We start from the raw sequence: 17,253 nt of genomic DNA on the forward strand, positions 1-17,253 counted from the left end.
AGTGGTGCCCTCAACTGAAAGGCGGCAAAGTCCCAGGTGATTGCCCTTCTGGGACATAATCCCCTGTCCTGCAGGAATTAATGGAAAAGGCTGACCTTGATGGCGGACGTGTTGATCAGGTACAGGCTGGCAGACTTGGAGGTGTGCTCTCACCCTCTCTCTGAGGCCCTTATTTCCGAGTCATGAGCTAAGAATGAGAACTACAACTCTGGGCACAAACTACCCCAAAGGAACGGAACTGTCAGTCCTGTGGCTCTCCTAAAATCCCAGGGCAGGGCAGCGGGCAACAGCGTGGGAGCTGAGGCCTTTGGACAGTGCTTGGTGGAGAGCTCTGTTCTCTGCCTCACTCTCATTCCATCCCTGTGGCCTTGGACAAGTCGCCAGGGTTTGCTGTCCGGAGCCACAGGGACCACTTCCATTTAAATGTAGAATTCACTTTCTCAGTTACACTAGTTAATGTCAGGTGCTCCATGACGTGAAACTAGTGGCTACTGTATTAGTGCAGATACAGAACATGTCCATCATGGCAGGAAATTATTTGGGTAGGGCAGTGCTGCACTAGGCCTCTTTTTCCCCCAAACTCTTTATTCAACTGAGCAGCTCCACCATAGGCCAGATGTCTAGAGATAAAGCAGCATGGTAGTTAGACAAGGCCCTTCTCATGTTCATTTCTTCAAAAAATATTGAACACTTGCTGTGTGCTAGGCATGGTTCCCAGCATGGAATATAGAGTAACAAAATTGGCAAAATTCTTGCTTTCATAGAACTACTTGTAATAACATAGACCCTGAAGCCAAATTCCCTGGGTTTAAATTTCATCCACTGCACTAATTATTACCTCTGTGACCATAGGCCAGGTTATTTAAGCAGTCTATGCCTCAGTTTTCTTCTCCGTAAGACGGAGATGATAATAGTTCTGTTTCAGGAGATTGTGAAGGTTTTGTGGAAATATACGTATGAAAGAGCGCTTACAGTAATGTCTGGCACGCACATGGTAAGCCCTATAAAAGCATCTTATATCACAGCATCAGCATCATGTTCTAATGGGGGAAGATTCAGGAGGACAAGGAAAGCACTCTGATAAGGTGACATTTCAGCAGAGACCTGAAGTGCACATGTGAGCCAAATAGATAACTGTTGGAAGAGGTCTGGAGCTATGCAAAGGCACTGAGGCAGGCGCATGTCTCGTGTGTTTGGGGAATGGAGGTGGAGGGTCAAGGGGGTGCTGGGGAGTCATGAGGGAGAGAAAGTAATAGGACATGCGGTCAGACATTAGCATGGAGTGGGGGTTGCAGAACATGTAGGATTCCATAGGCCATGGTAGTAAGGCCAATAATAAAGCCATTAGCTTGACTGTGAGACAGGAAGCCAGTTTCAGGAAGAGAAGTGATGTGCTTCGCTCTGGCTGCTGTGTACAGACTAGACTATAGGGGTCCAGAGTGAAAGCAGGGAGATTCCTTTTGCTATAGCCTGGGCAGTGGTGGCCTGAATGTGGGTATTAGCGGGGGTAGAAAGAAGAGGGGATTGCAGACTACCGATTGTAAAGCCATAATTGTTGCTGTTGGATTAGAGGATGGGGGGAGGGTAGAATCAAGAAGGGATCCAAAGATCTTGGCCTGGTAGAGTGGAGTTGCCATTTCCTAGGATTGGGAAGACTGTGGAAGGAACCATTTGGACAGGGAAATCAAGAGTTCAGTGGGGCATGTTAAGAGTCCATTAGATATCCACGTAGAAATGGCAGGAACGCTGGATGCAATATAGCCAGTGGGGAAAGGGAGTATGAGGTAAAGTCGGTGATGGAGGGCCTGGGAGTAGACCAGTTATACAGCTGGAACAGCCCCTTTACCCAGGGCGGGGGTGGGCCAGCCTAGGGGTGAGGAGTAGCGCCCCCTTACTGCTGGGTCCTCTCCTTGCATCAGTCTAGGGAGAGAACAGGGCTCTTGTCTCCCTACCACCCTGGGTTCTAATTCTGGCTTTGTCACTTAGTAGCTGTGAAATGTTGTGCAGATTTCCTCATTGGCACCATGTGGCTTTCTAGTTATTTTAGCTAGATGGATTTCTTCTGAAATCAGTACTGTTTTCTTAGTGTCCATCATTTGCCAAGGAATTTTCCCCGACATGCTGACAACACTGCAGATTGTAGTTGGGCTTCCCAGTGAGCACCACCCTTGTGAAATTTAGGTGCAAGAACATTTTGTTATTTCAAGAACAGAGAAGGAAGATTGACTCTCTGTTGACTTTCCCTGTTTCTCCCAGTGGACAGTGATGAGAATGGTACAAGGCAACTGGGACCTAAACTGACATGGGGACCGTGGAGCTGGCTGGGGGTTTCGTTTGGGGTGGAGTGTGAGTGAAGCCAAGCAGTGAGGAGGGATCCCCAGTCTGGGGCAGGAGGACATCTGCCTGAGGTAGCCCAGCATCTTGACCGTCTGCCTTTCCCTCTGTAGGATCTCACCATCCCGGAGTCTAGCACTGTGAAGGGGATGATGGCTGGGCCCATGGCCGCATTTAAATGGCAGCCGACTGTGAGTGAGGTAATGCGCTCTCCTGCAGCCCAGACAGCCCCAGCCTCAGGGCTGCTTTCCTGACCTGACAGTGTGATGTGCTTTTCCTTTCCCCCTTTTCTTGTATATGAGAATTTTTTTTTTTTTAATTGCAGAACAGTGCAGAGGTGTTTGGGGTAAAAAATGCAAGACCTGTACCCTTGGGGGTGCTCACTGTTAAGCTTGATGTTAACTTATTTCAGACCATTTGATACACCCTCCACTCAAACATCATTTATATAATTACATACCCATGTGTAGTTTTATTGGGAGTAGGATTGGTTTTCACAAAAGTGGGAACATACATTGCACATTGTTCCCACTTGATACTTTATATAAACACACATTCACTGTCTGCATATACAACTTTGATGTTGAGGAGCTGCGTGTTAATCTTATCCTTGGTGTGGATGCACCATTCCCCCATTCCTGGGCCTGGTCATGACAAGCCTTTGAAAAGTCCTGCAGTTGTTACCACTTTATTTGTTAATATCGATCCTCAGTGAGATGAGACTGGTGGATCTGCCACAGACCCATGTAGGCCAAAACCCTAAGATTTAAAAAGTCCTGAGAATTGATTTGGCTTTGTCTGCTGGGCTTTCTGAAGTGCCTGGCGAGGTCTGGATTTTAAAAGTAATGGTATGCCTTTTAAATATCTTCCCACAATGTTAGTGGAATAATTTGTGTACCAGCCTGGTAGAAATACCTACTCTTTAACCTCTGGAAGCCAGTTTTCCTCTATCTAGAACAGGAGTTGTTTATAAAAGACTCAGACCAGCTATGGGAAAAGAGTTTCCAGGTAGTTATAAGTTGAGATCAGCTTCCAAGGGTGTTTCAGCCAGAAGAGAGGCCAGACAGAAGAAAGTGGCTTTTGGTGGAAGATAACTTGTTTTATTTAATCATTTTCTGGTTTCAGCCTGTTAAAGATGCAGACCCTCATTTCCATCACTTCCTGCTCAGCCAGACCGAGAAGGTGGGTTGTTTGGAGCTCTTGGTCCTTGGTCAGGGGCTGGCCTGAGAAGAGAGTGTTGCATCATGGGAACCTCATCCTGCTAGTCCGGAAGTGAGGCTCTGTCTGTACCACTGCCCAGAGCAACTGGTTAAAAAGTCACATAGAGGCCACTTGTGAATTAGGCATTGTCAAGGTTTTGAAAAACAAACTTGAAAGTCAGCAAATTGTGGTTGCCTTCAGAGTCTAGGGCAGAAATCGGACCATGGGCACTCTCAGCCATGGGTGAGGCAGCCCGCACTGTGGGGTGGGTACATGCCCAGGCTCACTGGTAGAGATCGTCTCCGTGAACCCTGGGGATGTGGAAGGAAAGTCTCCCCGAGTTAGGCTGAGCCTTGGTAAGAACTGCTGATAGGATGTGCCTTTGGAGTTGGACACACCCGGGTTCCAGGCCCAGTTACTCCGGGCTCGTGACAAGGCTTCTGATTCCCACTGTCATTGTCAGCACAGGGACCTCGTAGCAGTGCGTGGAGAACTAAACAAGGTAGTACATGTAACTGTCTAATGTGTCATTTGGAGTTCAGTAAAGTTAGACAACAAACAAGCTTTTGGGGTTAACATCCCACTTTAGACCTGATCTTTCAGGTAAATTACAGTGAAGACCAGTTAAATGTTCAGTTTAATAAGCGGCCTTTTTTCTCCCGTTATCAGCCGGCCGTCTGCTACCAAGCAATCACAAAGAAGTTGAAAGTCTGTGAAGAGGTGCGTAGGCGCCCCACTTCCCATTTTACCCTCTGCTGGGGACCTTCCCTGGTCACACTGACCTGGTGGCTTGTGCTTCTTTCCCTAGGAGACCGGGTCCACCTCCATCCAGGCAGCAGATAGCACGGCCGTGAATGGCAGCATCACACCCACGGACAAAAAGTAGGACCTTTGGTGAAAAGGCTTCCTGAGGTCTGATTCTGCTGGGTGGCAGGGGGACCCCAAGCAGGCTTTTCAGGGGTCATATCTCAGCCATTGCGGGGCTTGATTGGGAAGAGAGGGAGAACGTTGTACTCTTAATAATAATGGTTTTCCCTGGGAGTAGTTGGACTTGCAGGAGATAGGAGCTGTCCTGTAAATGAATGCAGAGGTTGGCTTCATGGCTCACTAATGAGTCCCCACGCGGGGGGCACCGGTTTCATGGTTTTCAGGCCTTCCTGTGCTTCAGAGTCAATCTGGAAAAGCCACTTGTAAAGCAACAATTGCTCTGCTCCTCATCCAGGGTTTCTCAGTCAGTAGGTCTGGGGTGGAGCCTGAAAACTTGTACTTTGGTCACATTCTCAGATATGCTCTGCTGCTGGTCAGAAGACCATACTTTGAGAACCACTGGCTGAGTTGAACTGTGATGAAAACCCTGAAATTGGCTGTAGGGGAAGCAGATAGGGAGTGAGAGATGAAGACTTTGGAATAAAGCCCATTGCCCTGCCTTCCCCCGCTCTCCTGCGGGCACCTGCCTGCCTGCCGCCCTCTGCCCTCCCAGGCTGGTGGCAGATCCTTGGTTGTGGTCCCCAGACCGTAGCTCATGCCCATGCGCACCTTTGCCTTTACTCTGATGGCCAGGTGTGTTTGCAGTTGATCTAAAGTGACCTTTCCTAAGAAGGAGCATTCTGAGCAAGATAAGCCAAGTCTGAATTTTCCAGCTGTATCTTCCTTACTGTTCTTTTTCAGGCTAAAAGCGGTGCATCTTTTACTTACTAATAATTTTTGTACTGCTGAAATCACTGATTCTTTATTATTTTGGAGGAAATTCCCTTCGTAGAATGGAGTAGAGGCATGTTATGTGCTAATAAAGGGAGAGATGGGGTCAGTTACTTACTATAATTAGGATTGTGTTGGTTTAAAACAACAAAAAAAAAGACCAGGGTGGGGCTGAGGACAGTCCCATTACTGTCACCTTAGACCGTTATTGCCCATCAGTCAAACCCTTTCTTAACAAAATGTGAAGCCAGCTGCCAAGTGAAGCAGCTGTACTGTCACCCGGTCCACTTAGTCCACATTCTCCATTTTGCCTCAGGGACACATGAGGGCCCATCAGATGCCAGGTTAAATATCTAGACGCTTCATCCCCAGGTCAGCTAGATGACTCGGGATACCAGGAAAGGGAAAGAGCGTTAATCCTTCAGGTTTAGAGTCATAGGGAAAGCGTGCGGTACCCTGACAGCAATGAATGACGAAAGATCTTGTTTTTAAGCTTCAGCTTGAAGCCTAAGTGGGCAAGGGTTTGAACGTGGTGGGTTACATTTTTAACATCTGATTCAGATTGCTGGGATAGAGTGTGAGAAGGGCATATTCCAGCAGGAACTAGGGGAACCTCTGAGTATGAGAGCCAGTTTGCAGAGGTAGCAGATGCAACTCCCAGAAGTCTGAAAATGCTTAAAGAATAAGAAGTTGACGTGGAGAAGCTGCAGGGAATGTCTAGAGATGAAAGAAAACCTAGGCTCAAAACTAGAACACTATGTAATAAATGAAGAAAGAGGCATTGTTTAGCTATGTCACATGCAAGGAGAGATGAAAAAGTGCAGGAACCAAAAAAAGACATTTGGGCAAGATAAAGTCATCTGTGAAAGCATGTGAAAATAGCAGTCGTAGCCAATAGCCCCAAGTTCTCGGGGCTGCAGGAAGCAGCGGGCTGTAGGAGGTGAAGGTAGGCAGAACACGCTGTCCGTCTGCGCCTTCATCACGGAGTCACAGTGGGCCTGCACTAGAAGGGTGTGGTGGAGGCAGCATAGAGGGGAGGGAGGGCAGGTGCAGGGAGAATTCACGCGCTGGAGAAACTGGCTCCAAAGCTCAGGCAGAACTTTGAAGAAGAGGGACAGGCCGTCTCTGCTGCCCGCAGGAAGAATGCAAAGGTAGGGCTTAGTGCAGAGCCAGGAAGGGGAAGTGAAAACTGTGATCCTGATTCCGGGAGTGGAGGAAGATGGCTGGCTCCGAGCACATTGCTTCCGTTTCTTGTAATGGATTCCGATGTCCTTTAAAGTGGCCCCTGGAGGCCCAGCACTCAAGGTGGCAGATCAGGAAACATTGAAAGAGCGAAAGGCAGACGTCTGCTTTCTCACTGTAATGGAATTGTAAGCATAAACTGAGACCCTCCTCTTTCTGTGGCGGTCAGAGTGGAGAACAGCCCGTTTAAATTCAGAGGCACTTGTGAGCGCTGTGGTGTGACGAGGCCCAGCCTGCCGCACTGCCGGCTCTGCCATTGTGGCAGCTCACCGCTGAGACATGTTTGTGGTGGGGGCCATCCCATTCCCCCCTGAACTAACCAGTTTTTCTTTTTCAGGATAGGATTTTTGGGCCTTGGCCTCATGGGAAGTGGCATCGTCTCCAACTTGCTAAAAATGGGTCACACAGTGACTGTGTGGAACCGGACTGCAGAAAAAGTAAGCATTCATGGCAGTATTTGTTAGATGGCGTAGGATGGGTAGAGCCTTGATTTTTAGAGGTGGGGTAACAGACTGGAATTTCTTCCTTTGTCTCCACTCAGCATTCTGCCTGCAGTAGAGTGGGAGAAGCCAGGCTGAGTTCAGGCAGGTAGAGATGTAGATGTATATAAACTTGGAATGTTGTTATAAGAACCAGGGGTATAAAATGAAATGGAAAGTCTCCCCTCCCTGCCATTACATCAGGTAGCTCATATTATATATTTTTATGCTTTTTTTCTGCACACATGCAACTATGTGTCGGTGTGTGTATGTTACAAATCCACTGCTGTGGAGTGCGTGTCACTAGGTCTACTCTGACCTTGCTGGTGGCTGCACAGTGTTGTGGTGTTGGGGTTGTGTCAGCAGCCATGCGGCAGAGCCTCTGCAGTGATGGAGGTGGTCCCTTGTGTGCACCATGCAGGGTGGCAGCCTCCACGTGTGGCTCTTGGATGCTTGGATCATGGCTAATATGACTAAAGAATTGAATTATTTATTTCACTTAAATTCAAGTAGTCGCCTGCAGCCAAGCATACCATATTGGACAGGACAGTTTTAGAAGTTCTTAACCTAACTAAGATGGTCTGCAGCATCAAGGGGTCTTGAAATGGGATTCCAGGTCTGTGAATGTGCACCTTTTGTAAGGGAGTGAGGCTATGACTTGCCATCAAGTTCTCATCCTAGAAAAGATGAAGAACCACAGTCCGAGTACCAGAAAACTAAAGCACTGTGCTTGTCGGTAGCACCAGAGGAGATTCTGAGAAAGGACCAGCCTCCTGAGGAACAGGGTGTGGCTGAGCATGTGTTTGTGAAATGCCTGGGTGAGCGTCGCCCTGTGCGGCAAGGTGTGGCTGAACTGCGGTGTGATTGCTGAAGGAGGTATCAGGACTGACGAGTTTGTAGTAACAAAAGTGTTCTAGGCAAAGTAAATTGTTTCATTTTGCTAAAACAAAGTCCTTTTCAGGAATAAAAAGAAACTGCTTGTGAGTTGAAGGGGGCCTGGGGAAGAGGGCACTGAAGGCCGTGCTAAGGAGTTTGGGTGGCAGGTGCTGGGCTTTGGATAGGTGCTGCAGGCACCTAAGTCAGGAGTGAGATCTTAGAGTCCCTGTCAGCAGGATATTTTGTGATTCAAGGCTGGGGGAACCAAGAGACTGAACTGCACAGTTAAAGAACGTCAAGAGAATCAGAGGGTTTGCATTATAAGTGCATTTCCCTTTGGTAGACGTGCGTCTGGTCATTCTATTTTCTTGGTTGGAGAGCCTAAATGTTATAAACACGGCCATTCTTTCCAGGTTAATTTACGGGAAGGCAGTAGAACAGAGCGTTTATGAACTTGGGTCTGGAGTCAGACCGACCTAAGGTGCGGCTCTGCTGCTGCTCGCCTTCCTCAGCACCGTGGTTCACTCCCTGAGCCTGGAGTCCTCATCTATAAAGCAGTGACGGCAGAAACACCTGCTTCACGGGGCTGTGAAGCTTGAATGAGTTGATGTGAGGTGCTCAGCATAGGGCTTGGCACAGGTTATGTAGTAAATATCATTACAAAGCCATTTAATCCTTTTGACAATCCCCATGGGATTTTTTGAAAAGAATCTTGATAAAAATGATTTTCTCATTCTTCTGGAACAATAAGGGAACATTTAAAAATTTTCAGGAAAGGGAGAGTAATGGGGAGACCTCCCCTGTGCAAAGGTTAGAATATAATATAAAGCTCCAAACTACAAGGCTCGGGGACATGCACGCTGCAGTAAAGGCGATGACCCATCACGTAGACCAGACAGCCTCAGACTCCATCTAGTAGAGTTGGTTCTCTGAGAATCAGTGGCACATATGCTACCTACTGAGGCCTAAATTCAAAACACCAGAGGTATTGTATGTAAAGATCATTATTGGAGTAATTTGTACTTAAAAGCAGGCTAGATAATCAAACTGCAGGGGCACTGCTAGGTAAATATCTCTACATGAACTGTCCTGAAGTTTCTATAAACAGTAATTATGAAAGATAACAGGGATAAATGTAAATCACACAAAATAATAGTTTCAGATTATTCTAATTACTTCTTTAAATGCCTTTGGAAAAAGGAAATATACTGAAGTCAATATGTGTCTTCTTATGAGATGTTCTGGGTGCCTTTGATTCTCAGGAAGAAAAAATTAGTCCTTTTAGACTCCCAGAAACATCCCAGTGAGGAATGGCAGCCTCCCAGCCCCAGTCCCACTTCCCCAGGCCAATCCAGAGAGCCCAGGGCAGGTGGGTTTTGCCACAACCGAGATGGCCACAGCGGGCTGTGCACAGCTACCACTTAGATCCTGTTCCTCAAAGAGAAAACCTTCAGCAGACACTTGTTTTGTGCTTACTGTGAAGTAGAACGTTGTTCTAGACACCAGGTACGCAAAAACACAAGACAGTCCTTATACAGTGTCCTGTCCACTTCCCTCTAGAAGTTGGACCACCAGCTGTTGTGTCTCCAGCTCCCAGCCTTAGCCTCCTGTCTTGGGAGGCAGGCCAGGAGGACTGGCGTAGCATGTTTCTGGCTTGGCTGGTGTATTTATTGTGCACTGCCTGCAGCTCACGTTAGGATCTGTGACTTTTGCAGTGTGATTTGTTCATCCAGGAGGGGGCCCGCCTAGGAAGAACCCCCGCTGAAGTCGTTTCAACCTGTGACATCACTTTTGCCTGCGTGTCGGATCCAAAAGCAGCCAAGGACGTAAGGATTCCCTCCCTCCCCTCGGCATCTCAGGTTGTGGCCAGGAAAGCTGGCTGGCCTCCTCCCCTTCTCCCCAGCACACCGAGTGAGTGTCTGCATGTGGGGGTGCTGAATTTCCCTTCTGGGGGCCATCTCCCATTGTAAAGGCTGTTTGCCTAAATTGAATACAGACTTCCTTTAATTCGAGCAAACAATGCAAAGACGAGGGTCCCCTCAGGTCTGTGCTGCGATGCCTCCTGCCTGGCCCAGGTATTCCTGTTGAGCTGGAAGCTTTGGGGCTGAGTGCGCCTTTGCCCTAGTGCCAAGTTCCTCTGTTTAGCTGTACTGTGTTTTCAGCAGTTCCAGTGCAGTCCCGGTCCCCTTGTTAACATGGTGATTAATGCAGAAAAATCCAAAGAAGCCCAAAGGAAAAAATTTTGAGATTCCATCTTTTTAAGTGGGAGATTTTTTTTTTTTTTTTTTTTTTTTTTTTTTAGATAATTATTTTTTATTGAAGGGTAGTTGACACACAGTATTACATTAGTTTCAGGTGTACAACACAGTGATTGAACATTTATATACATGATAATTCTAGGTACCAGCTATCACCATACCAAGTTGTTACAATATTTTGACTATATTCCTTATGCTATACATTACATCCCAGTTACTTATTTATTTTACAATTGGAAGTGTGTGTGTATATATATATATATATATGTTTTTTTTTTTTTGTGAGGGCATCTCTCATATTTATTGATCAAATGGTTGTTAACAACAATAAAATTCTGTATAGGGGAGTCAATGTTCAATGCACAATTCTTAATCCACCCCAGGCCTAATTTTCATCAGTCTCCAATCTTCTGAAGCATAACGAACAAGTTCTTACATGGAGTACAAATTCTTACATAGTGAATAAGTTACATGGTGAACAGTACAAGGGCAGTCATCACAGAAGCTTTCGGTTTTGCTCATGCATTATGAACTATAAACAGTCAGTTCAAATATGAATATTCATTTGATTTTTTTTTTTTTTTTTTTTTTTTTTTTGAGAGGGCATCTCTCATATTTATTGATCAAATGGTTGTTAACAACAATAAAATTCAGTATAGGGGGGTCAATGCTCAATGTACAATCATTAATCCATCTCAAGCCTAATTCTCGTCAGTCTCCAATCTTCTGAAGCATAACGAACAAGTTCTTACATGGTGAACGAATTCTTACAGAGTGAATAAATTCTTACATGGTGAACAGTACAAGGGCATTCATCACAGAAACTTTCGGTTTTGATCATGCAATATGACCTATAAACCATCAGGTCAAATATGAATATTCATTTGATTTTTGTACTTGATTTATATGTTGATCCCACATTTCTCCTATTATTATTATTATTTTTATTTTTAATAAAATGCTGAAGTGGTAGGTAGATGCAAGATAAAGGTAGAAAACATAGTTTAGTGCTGTAAGAAGGCAAATGTAGATGATCAGATGATCAGGTGTGTGCCTATGGACTAAGTATTAATCCAGGCTAGACAAGGGCAGCAAGACATCCACGGATGCAGAAGATTTCTCTCAAAGCAGGGGGGGTGAGGTTCTGAGCCTCACCTCTGTTGATCCCCAAATTCTCACCTGATGGCCCCCCTGCGACTGTGCCTGTCTTAGGTTGTTCCTCCCTTGAGGAATCTTACCCGTCTCTGGCTAACCAGTCATCTTCCGGGGCCATACAGGGAAATGTAAAGTTGGTAAGTGAGAGAGAAGCCATATTGTTTGCAAAGGTTAGCTTTTTACTTCTTTGCAGATTTATGCCCTGTGGCTTCTATGCCCAGCACTTGTCTCGAGGTATCTTTACCACCTGGAGGAATTATGATACTCGGTAAATTCGATATGAGGCACGAATTCTATTTAAGGTTTGTAATTAGGAAGGAAGAAGAAAAGCTATAGATGTAGCATATGAAGGAAACTTGGGAGGATTGATTATTTCTTTGACATATCTTCTTGTATAGTACCTTAAGTATGTATAGGTTTTAAACTACTAACTAATTTGCACACACATATTAACATAATAGGAATACGGTGACATAAACAAAGCAAATCTATAATTACCAGCCATCTCCAGTGAAGCCAAGAAAACCATTTAGGCACCCTAGGCATTTGTGAAAATTTATCTATAATATGATGGATATTTTCCAACTGTACTTGAACCATCAGACAAATTAAAGCAGCCCATTTCTGGGATCTGTTCACATCCCATATGTTCTTTTAACCATAGATAGTCTATAGTCATGAGATTTTGGGGTGCTACAACTTGCACCCCTTAAGTGGGAGATTTTTAATAAAAAGAAACACACATTTTTTTCAGATAAATGGAACATACTAGAAATGCTTTTCTTTCTTTTGCTTATTTACCAGTTTTTAGTATTGAGTTCCTAATGGGGAAATGAGTCAAAGCCACAGGGATTTGACATTATCTCTGAGGGGCTCCTGGGTATCTGGCTGGGAGCTTGGGCTATTGCTTGTCCCTTGTGTCCCCACAGCTGGTGCTGGGCCCCAGTGGTGTGCTGCAAGGGATCCGCCCTGGGAAGTGCTACGTGGACATGTCAACAGTGGATGCCGACACAGTCACCGAGCTGGCCCAGGTAGCAGCCTCACTCAGGCTGGCCACACCCAAGAATGGCCAACTTGGTTACTCTAGTGCCGGGGCCAGGGAGAAGAGGAGAGGCCAGTAGCCCTGGGACTAGCCTGTCTTCACTGACGACCTCCAGAGCTGCAGCTAGTCTGGCCTCAGGAGGAGAGGTGCTGCCCACTGGGATGGACGTCCGGGCTGCCTCCAGGGCCTTTTGGACTTAAGCAGTTACCTACAATTGATTCAAGCAGAGTGTCCTTCCTCCTGGAGCTGCTGGGCCCAGGTGTGAGGGGACAGTGACTTCTGGCCCACGTGTGTCCTGAGGGTGGCTGAAGAAGTCGGAAGGACAGTGGCCGTGGGACATATGGCCAGCCAAGCCATTGTCATGGTCATGCTTGTCATAGTCTTTGTAAATTCTGAGTAAATGTGAGCCTCTGAGGAGACCCCACTTCCTGTGTACTGCATATAATTCAAGCATCAGTTGCTGGCTCTGCCGTGGCATTAATTCATCTCGGTACAGATGTCAGCTTTGGGGCTTTGGCCAAGTTCTCCCGCCCACGTGTACTCCTTGTCCCCTACCTGAGACCCCTGGGAGAAGCAAGGCCTCCAGAAGCTGTGACTTTCCTTTCTAGGTGATTGTGTCCAGGGGGGGCCGCTTTCTGGAAGCCCCGGTCTCAGGGAATCAGCAGCTGTCTAATGATGGGATGTTGGTGATCTTAGCAGCCGGAGACAGGGGCTTATATGAGGACTGCAGCAGCTGTTTCCAGGCAATGGGGAAGACCTCCTTCTTTCTAGGTAACACACCTGCCCACCTGTCAGGCCACTTCAGGCCTGGAGGCTGGGTGGACCACATCCCCTCTAGACCGCACTGATGACAGCGTCAATCCCGTATGGCCTCTCTGCCTGGGGCCCCCATGGGAAGGTTTCCTTTGACTTGCCAGTCAGTGCCTGGAAGGAGGAAGAGCCCGAAGGGTCAGAGCCAGTTCTGTCGGGGGCAGGTGAATGGGACCTCCCCAGGGTGTAGAGGTGGGTCTGAGCAGGGGCAAGGGGGGTGGGCAGAAAGCCCCTGCCCACAGAAGTCTTGGGACATGACCACGATTTACCCTGGGCAGGTGAGGTTGGCAACGCGGCCAAGATGATGCTGATCGTGAACATGGTCCAGGGGAGCTTCATGGCCACCATCGCTGAGGGGCTGACCCTGGCCCAGGTGACAGGCCAGTCCCAGCAGACTCTCTTGGACATCCTCAATCAGGGACAGCTGGCCAGCATCTTTCTGGACCAGAAGTGCCAAAGTGAGTTGCCTTTGGCCTCTCTTGCATTTTACTTTTAATTGGAGGAGGGAAACTGGGTCAGGCAGCTATCACAGAACAGTCTCTTCTTTAGAGGCTTGTTGGATGTGAAAGATGCACCCTCACCAGTCAGTCTGTGTCCCTGGTCAGAGGGAGTCCCAAGTCACGACAGATGGGATTTGGGGGTACAGGCTGGGAACTTGTCTCTTGGGTGTCCAAGGTGGGGAGTAATGCTAGGTGTTGAGCCCTGACTGTGGTGGATGGTTTCTTTATTTTATTCTGATAAGTGGCTTTCCCTCCTCAGATATCCTGCAAGGAAACTTTAAGCCTGATTTCTACCTGAAATACATTCAGAAGGATCTGCGCTTGGCCATTGCGCTGGGTGATGCCGTCAACCATCCCACTCCTATGGCAGCTGCAGCCAATGAGGTAATGACAGTGGCACTGTCCCGTGTCCCCGCAGCCTCCCCTGCTTTCCTGCCCCTCCCTGCTCCTACCTGGGCTTTCCTTTGCTTTCTGTCTAACCTTGCAAGGTGAGTCATCGATTTTAAGCTTTTTTTTCCTTAAAGTATCATTGATATACAGTCTTACGAAAGCTTCACACGAACGGTGTTGTGGTTTCAGCGTTCGCCCATATTATCAAACCCTCATCCCCTGTATTGTGGTCACTGTCTAGCAGTGTAGCAAGACCAAGCTCCCTTTTCTAACAGGAGCATCTGTAAAGCCGCACTCTTCCTCTGAGCCACGCTCACTTCCCTTGTGATTTCTTCTTTGACCTGTGGATTACTTAAAACTGTCAAATATTTGGGGTTTTCCGGATATCTAATGATTATTTCTAATGTCTCTCTCTTGTGATTAGAAAACATGCCGGGTATGATTTTTAACTCTTTAAATTTATTTCAAGTTGTTTTGTGGCCCAGCAGATTATGTGTCTTGGTATACTTACAAAAAAAGATTGTGTTCTGCAGATAATCAGTTATGTCAAAATGGGTGGTAGTGGTTTTTCAGATCCTTTACTAACCTTTTTCTCTCAGTTGCTAAAGATGGTAAGATATCCACCTGTGATCATGGGATGATATGCTTCTCCGTTTAATTCTGTCCTTTTTGCTTATTGTCTTTAACACTGTTGTTACTGGGTTCTTGGCCATTAATGACCGGTGCATCTTCCTGATGGATTCACCCTTTATTATGAAATAGCCCTCTTGGTCTTTTTCTTAAAGTCTTAACTGGTACAGTTCTCATACTTACACTGTCTCCATGTCATGTCTTTTCCCATACATTTACTCTCAACCTGTGTCTTTATATTTAAATGGTATCTTTTGTAGATGTTTTATAATCAGGCTTGCATTTTTATCCATTCCGATAATATCTGCTTATTAATTGGAGTGTTCAGTCATTAACATTTTTTAGAATGAGAAATTTATTAAGTATGCACTTCTTGAAAACAGTTTTTTGTAAGTTCAGCTTGCTTACATCAACCTGGTGGAAGTCTTGGTCTTTAAAACACACCACCACCCCTCAGCCGAGCAATATCGTCTTTATACCATAGAGTTACAGTGGCAGCTGCATTTTGTAAAGCGTATGTGTGAAATAACATAGGTTCATTTATGTTAGAAGCTGTATCTTCCGAGAGCTATAAGCTGATACACATCTTCATTCAAGCTAAATAGAGGTCTCAAGTGGCTTGTTCCAGAAAAGAAAAACTAAATAAAACAGTACTGCTCTTTTTCACACCTGCCTTTTCGCTTTATGATCTGCCTCTTCCTTGTCTGTCTGAACATTTCGCTCTTCCAGGTTGCAGCGCGATTTCAGGCTCCTCCTGTTTGTTCTACCTGTGGGGTCTCTCTTGGCAATGGAATTCTTTGTGTATTCTCTAATTTTTTGTCCATGAGCTTGTTATCACAGTTACTTCTGCAGGGCTCTGCGTGTGGCTGCGGTGGACACGCTTCTCTATGAGGTGATTTCTGACCTGCCTCCACCCTGACCGTACAGTATTCACTGGCTTGGAAACACACGTTTGGGTTAATTTCTCAATGGAGCGAGGGGCTTTCTGACTGATGAGATGCTGTGAATCCAGGCACTGCGCTGTGTGGAGCTCAGTGTAAGGGTCCTACGGTTAGCCAGTCAGTTGACATGTGGCTTTTGTCTTGAAGTCTGTGGATCTATGGTTGGATTTGGAGCAGCTGTTACATCATTTGATTGCTGTTTGTCCCCTCTGGCCTTTGTTTATCCTCCTTTCTTGCCTTCTTTAAGGTTATTTAAATATTTTTTAGAATTCCATCTTATTTATTGGCTTTTAATGATGCATTGCTTTTTTCTTTGCTCTAGGGACCACAATGTACATCCTTAACTATACAGCCCACCTAGAGTTAATATCGTACCTCCTCACATAAAGCACTGATCGTTTTTACCTCTCCTTCCCTGATGCTTTAGGGAGTGGCTTCCCACCTGGGCGCCACCAGCACTTCTCTGTGGGGCCGTCCTGTGCATTGGAGGGTGTCTAACCTCATCCCTGGCCTCTACCCACCATACAGAGCCAGCAGCACTTTGACAGAAAATGTCTCTAGACATCACCAAGTGTCCCCTGGGGGCAAAATAACCCCAAGTTGAGAACCTCTGCTTTGGGGTACAGGTGTCCTTTGTGTTACCTCTGCCTTTGTTTTAAACCCACCAGACAATGTTGGGATGTTTTGCTCTAAGTAATCATATGTATTTTAAAGAAATTAAGAGAAAAAAAAGTTTATTTCCCTGCCTTACCATTTCTAGTGCTCTCCATTCCTCTCTGAAGAATCAAGTTTCTCTCTGGTATTACTTTCCTTCAGCTAGAAGAACCGTCTCTGGCAATTCCTGTAATGCAGTCAGGTGGTGACAGTTGTCTTTTACCTGAAAAAGAGGTCTTTATGTAGCCTTTGTTCTGAGTTGACAGCTACACTGGAGCTGTAATGGACACTCAATTATGGGGGCTCCAACCTGACTACGTTTTTTAAAAGCAGCACAGCCGGCCGTACGGGCAGCGTCTTGTGTCCAGCTGCATCCACTCAGCATGCGGGACGCTGTGCTGCCCTGCTGAACAGTGACGCTTTCATTCTTCTCGCGCTCTTCCATGTTCACCGTGTGTCCCTGTGGGGCAGCCCTTTCCTTTCCATGTGGAGCTTACATTTTAATGGAAGGAGGCGCCAGATAAGCACAGGGAGTATCTGAACAAGTAGAATTTCAGAAGATCCAGAAATATGAATAAACTAGAACAGAATAGAGAGATCGAGGTGGCCAGGGGGAAGTGGTGCATCCCCTGCTTTGGATGGAATGACCAGGGGAGGCCTTGGAGCTTACTGGGAAGGAGCCAGTGCTGAGGGAAGGACAGGGAAGTGGCCCAGAGGAACACAGGAAGCCCCTGGAGGGTCGTCAGCAGGAAGGGACGTGGTGACAATCACTAACGGTGCTCTGAGCACTTTACATCCTGTCCTGGACTCCATTCAGCCCCCGCGGTGACCCTGTTACTGCCTGTAATGGTCGCGGGGCAGTGGCGGGGAGGCACAGAGAGGCGGGGGCTCTCGGCCTAAGGCCGGGCCAGTCGGGGCAGGAGCCAGGAGTTGCACCCGGACGCTCAGACTCCAGAGCTCCGCTCGGCCGCATCGAGAGCTGCCTTCAGGACGGAGATCCGGGCCTCTCGGTCAGCTCGGCCAGAGGCTGAGCCCATCTCCTCT

General features: G+C 46.8%; 1 protein-coding gene across 8 annotated transcripts in view; it reads left to right on the plus strand.

Moving 5' to 3' along the window:
* GLYR1 (glyoxylate reductase 1 homolog) overlaps positions 1 to 17,253 on the plus strand; it is a 32,852-nt gene that overhangs the window by 13,639 nt on the left and 1,960 nt on the right. Inside the window, exons 6-16 of one of the 8 annotated variants that reach the window (XM_073214531.1) lie at positions 2,448 to 2,534; positions 3,460 to 3,516; positions 4,204 to 4,254; positions 4,343 to 4,416; positions 6,812 to 6,911; positions 9,545 to 9,655; positions 12,175 to 12,273; positions 12,893 to 13,055; positions 13,373 to 13,552; positions 13,854 to 13,978; positions 15,983 to 17,249. In XM_073214531.1, the coding sequence (XP_073070632.1) occupies positions 2,448 to 2,534; positions 3,460 to 3,516; positions 4,204 to 4,254; positions 4,343 to 4,416; positions 6,812 to 6,911; positions 9,545 to 9,655; positions 12,175 to 12,273; positions 12,893 to 13,055; positions 13,373 to 13,552; positions 13,854 to 13,978; positions 15,983 to 16,159 (1,224 nt within the window). In that variant the 3' untranslated portion in view covers positions 16,160 to 17,249. Of the gene's footprint in view, positions 1 to 2,447; positions 2,535 to 3,459; positions 3,517 to 4,203; positions 4,255 to 4,342; positions 4,417 to 6,811; positions 6,912 to 9,544; positions 9,656 to 12,171; positions 12,274 to 12,892; positions 13,056 to 13,372; positions 13,553 to 13,853; positions 13,979 to 15,982; positions 17,250 to 17,253 lie in introns of those variants that run through there. The other 7 variants (XM_073214533.1, XM_073214532.1, XM_073214530.1 and 4 more) reach the window with 7 other exon arrangements.

Source organism: Manis javanica, chromosome 10 (assembly GCF_040802235.1).
Source record: "Manis javanica isolate MJ-LG chromosome 10, MJ_LKY, whole genome shotgun sequence".
NCBI lineage: Eukaryota > Metazoa > Chordata > Mammalia > Pholidota > Manidae > Manis > Manis javanica.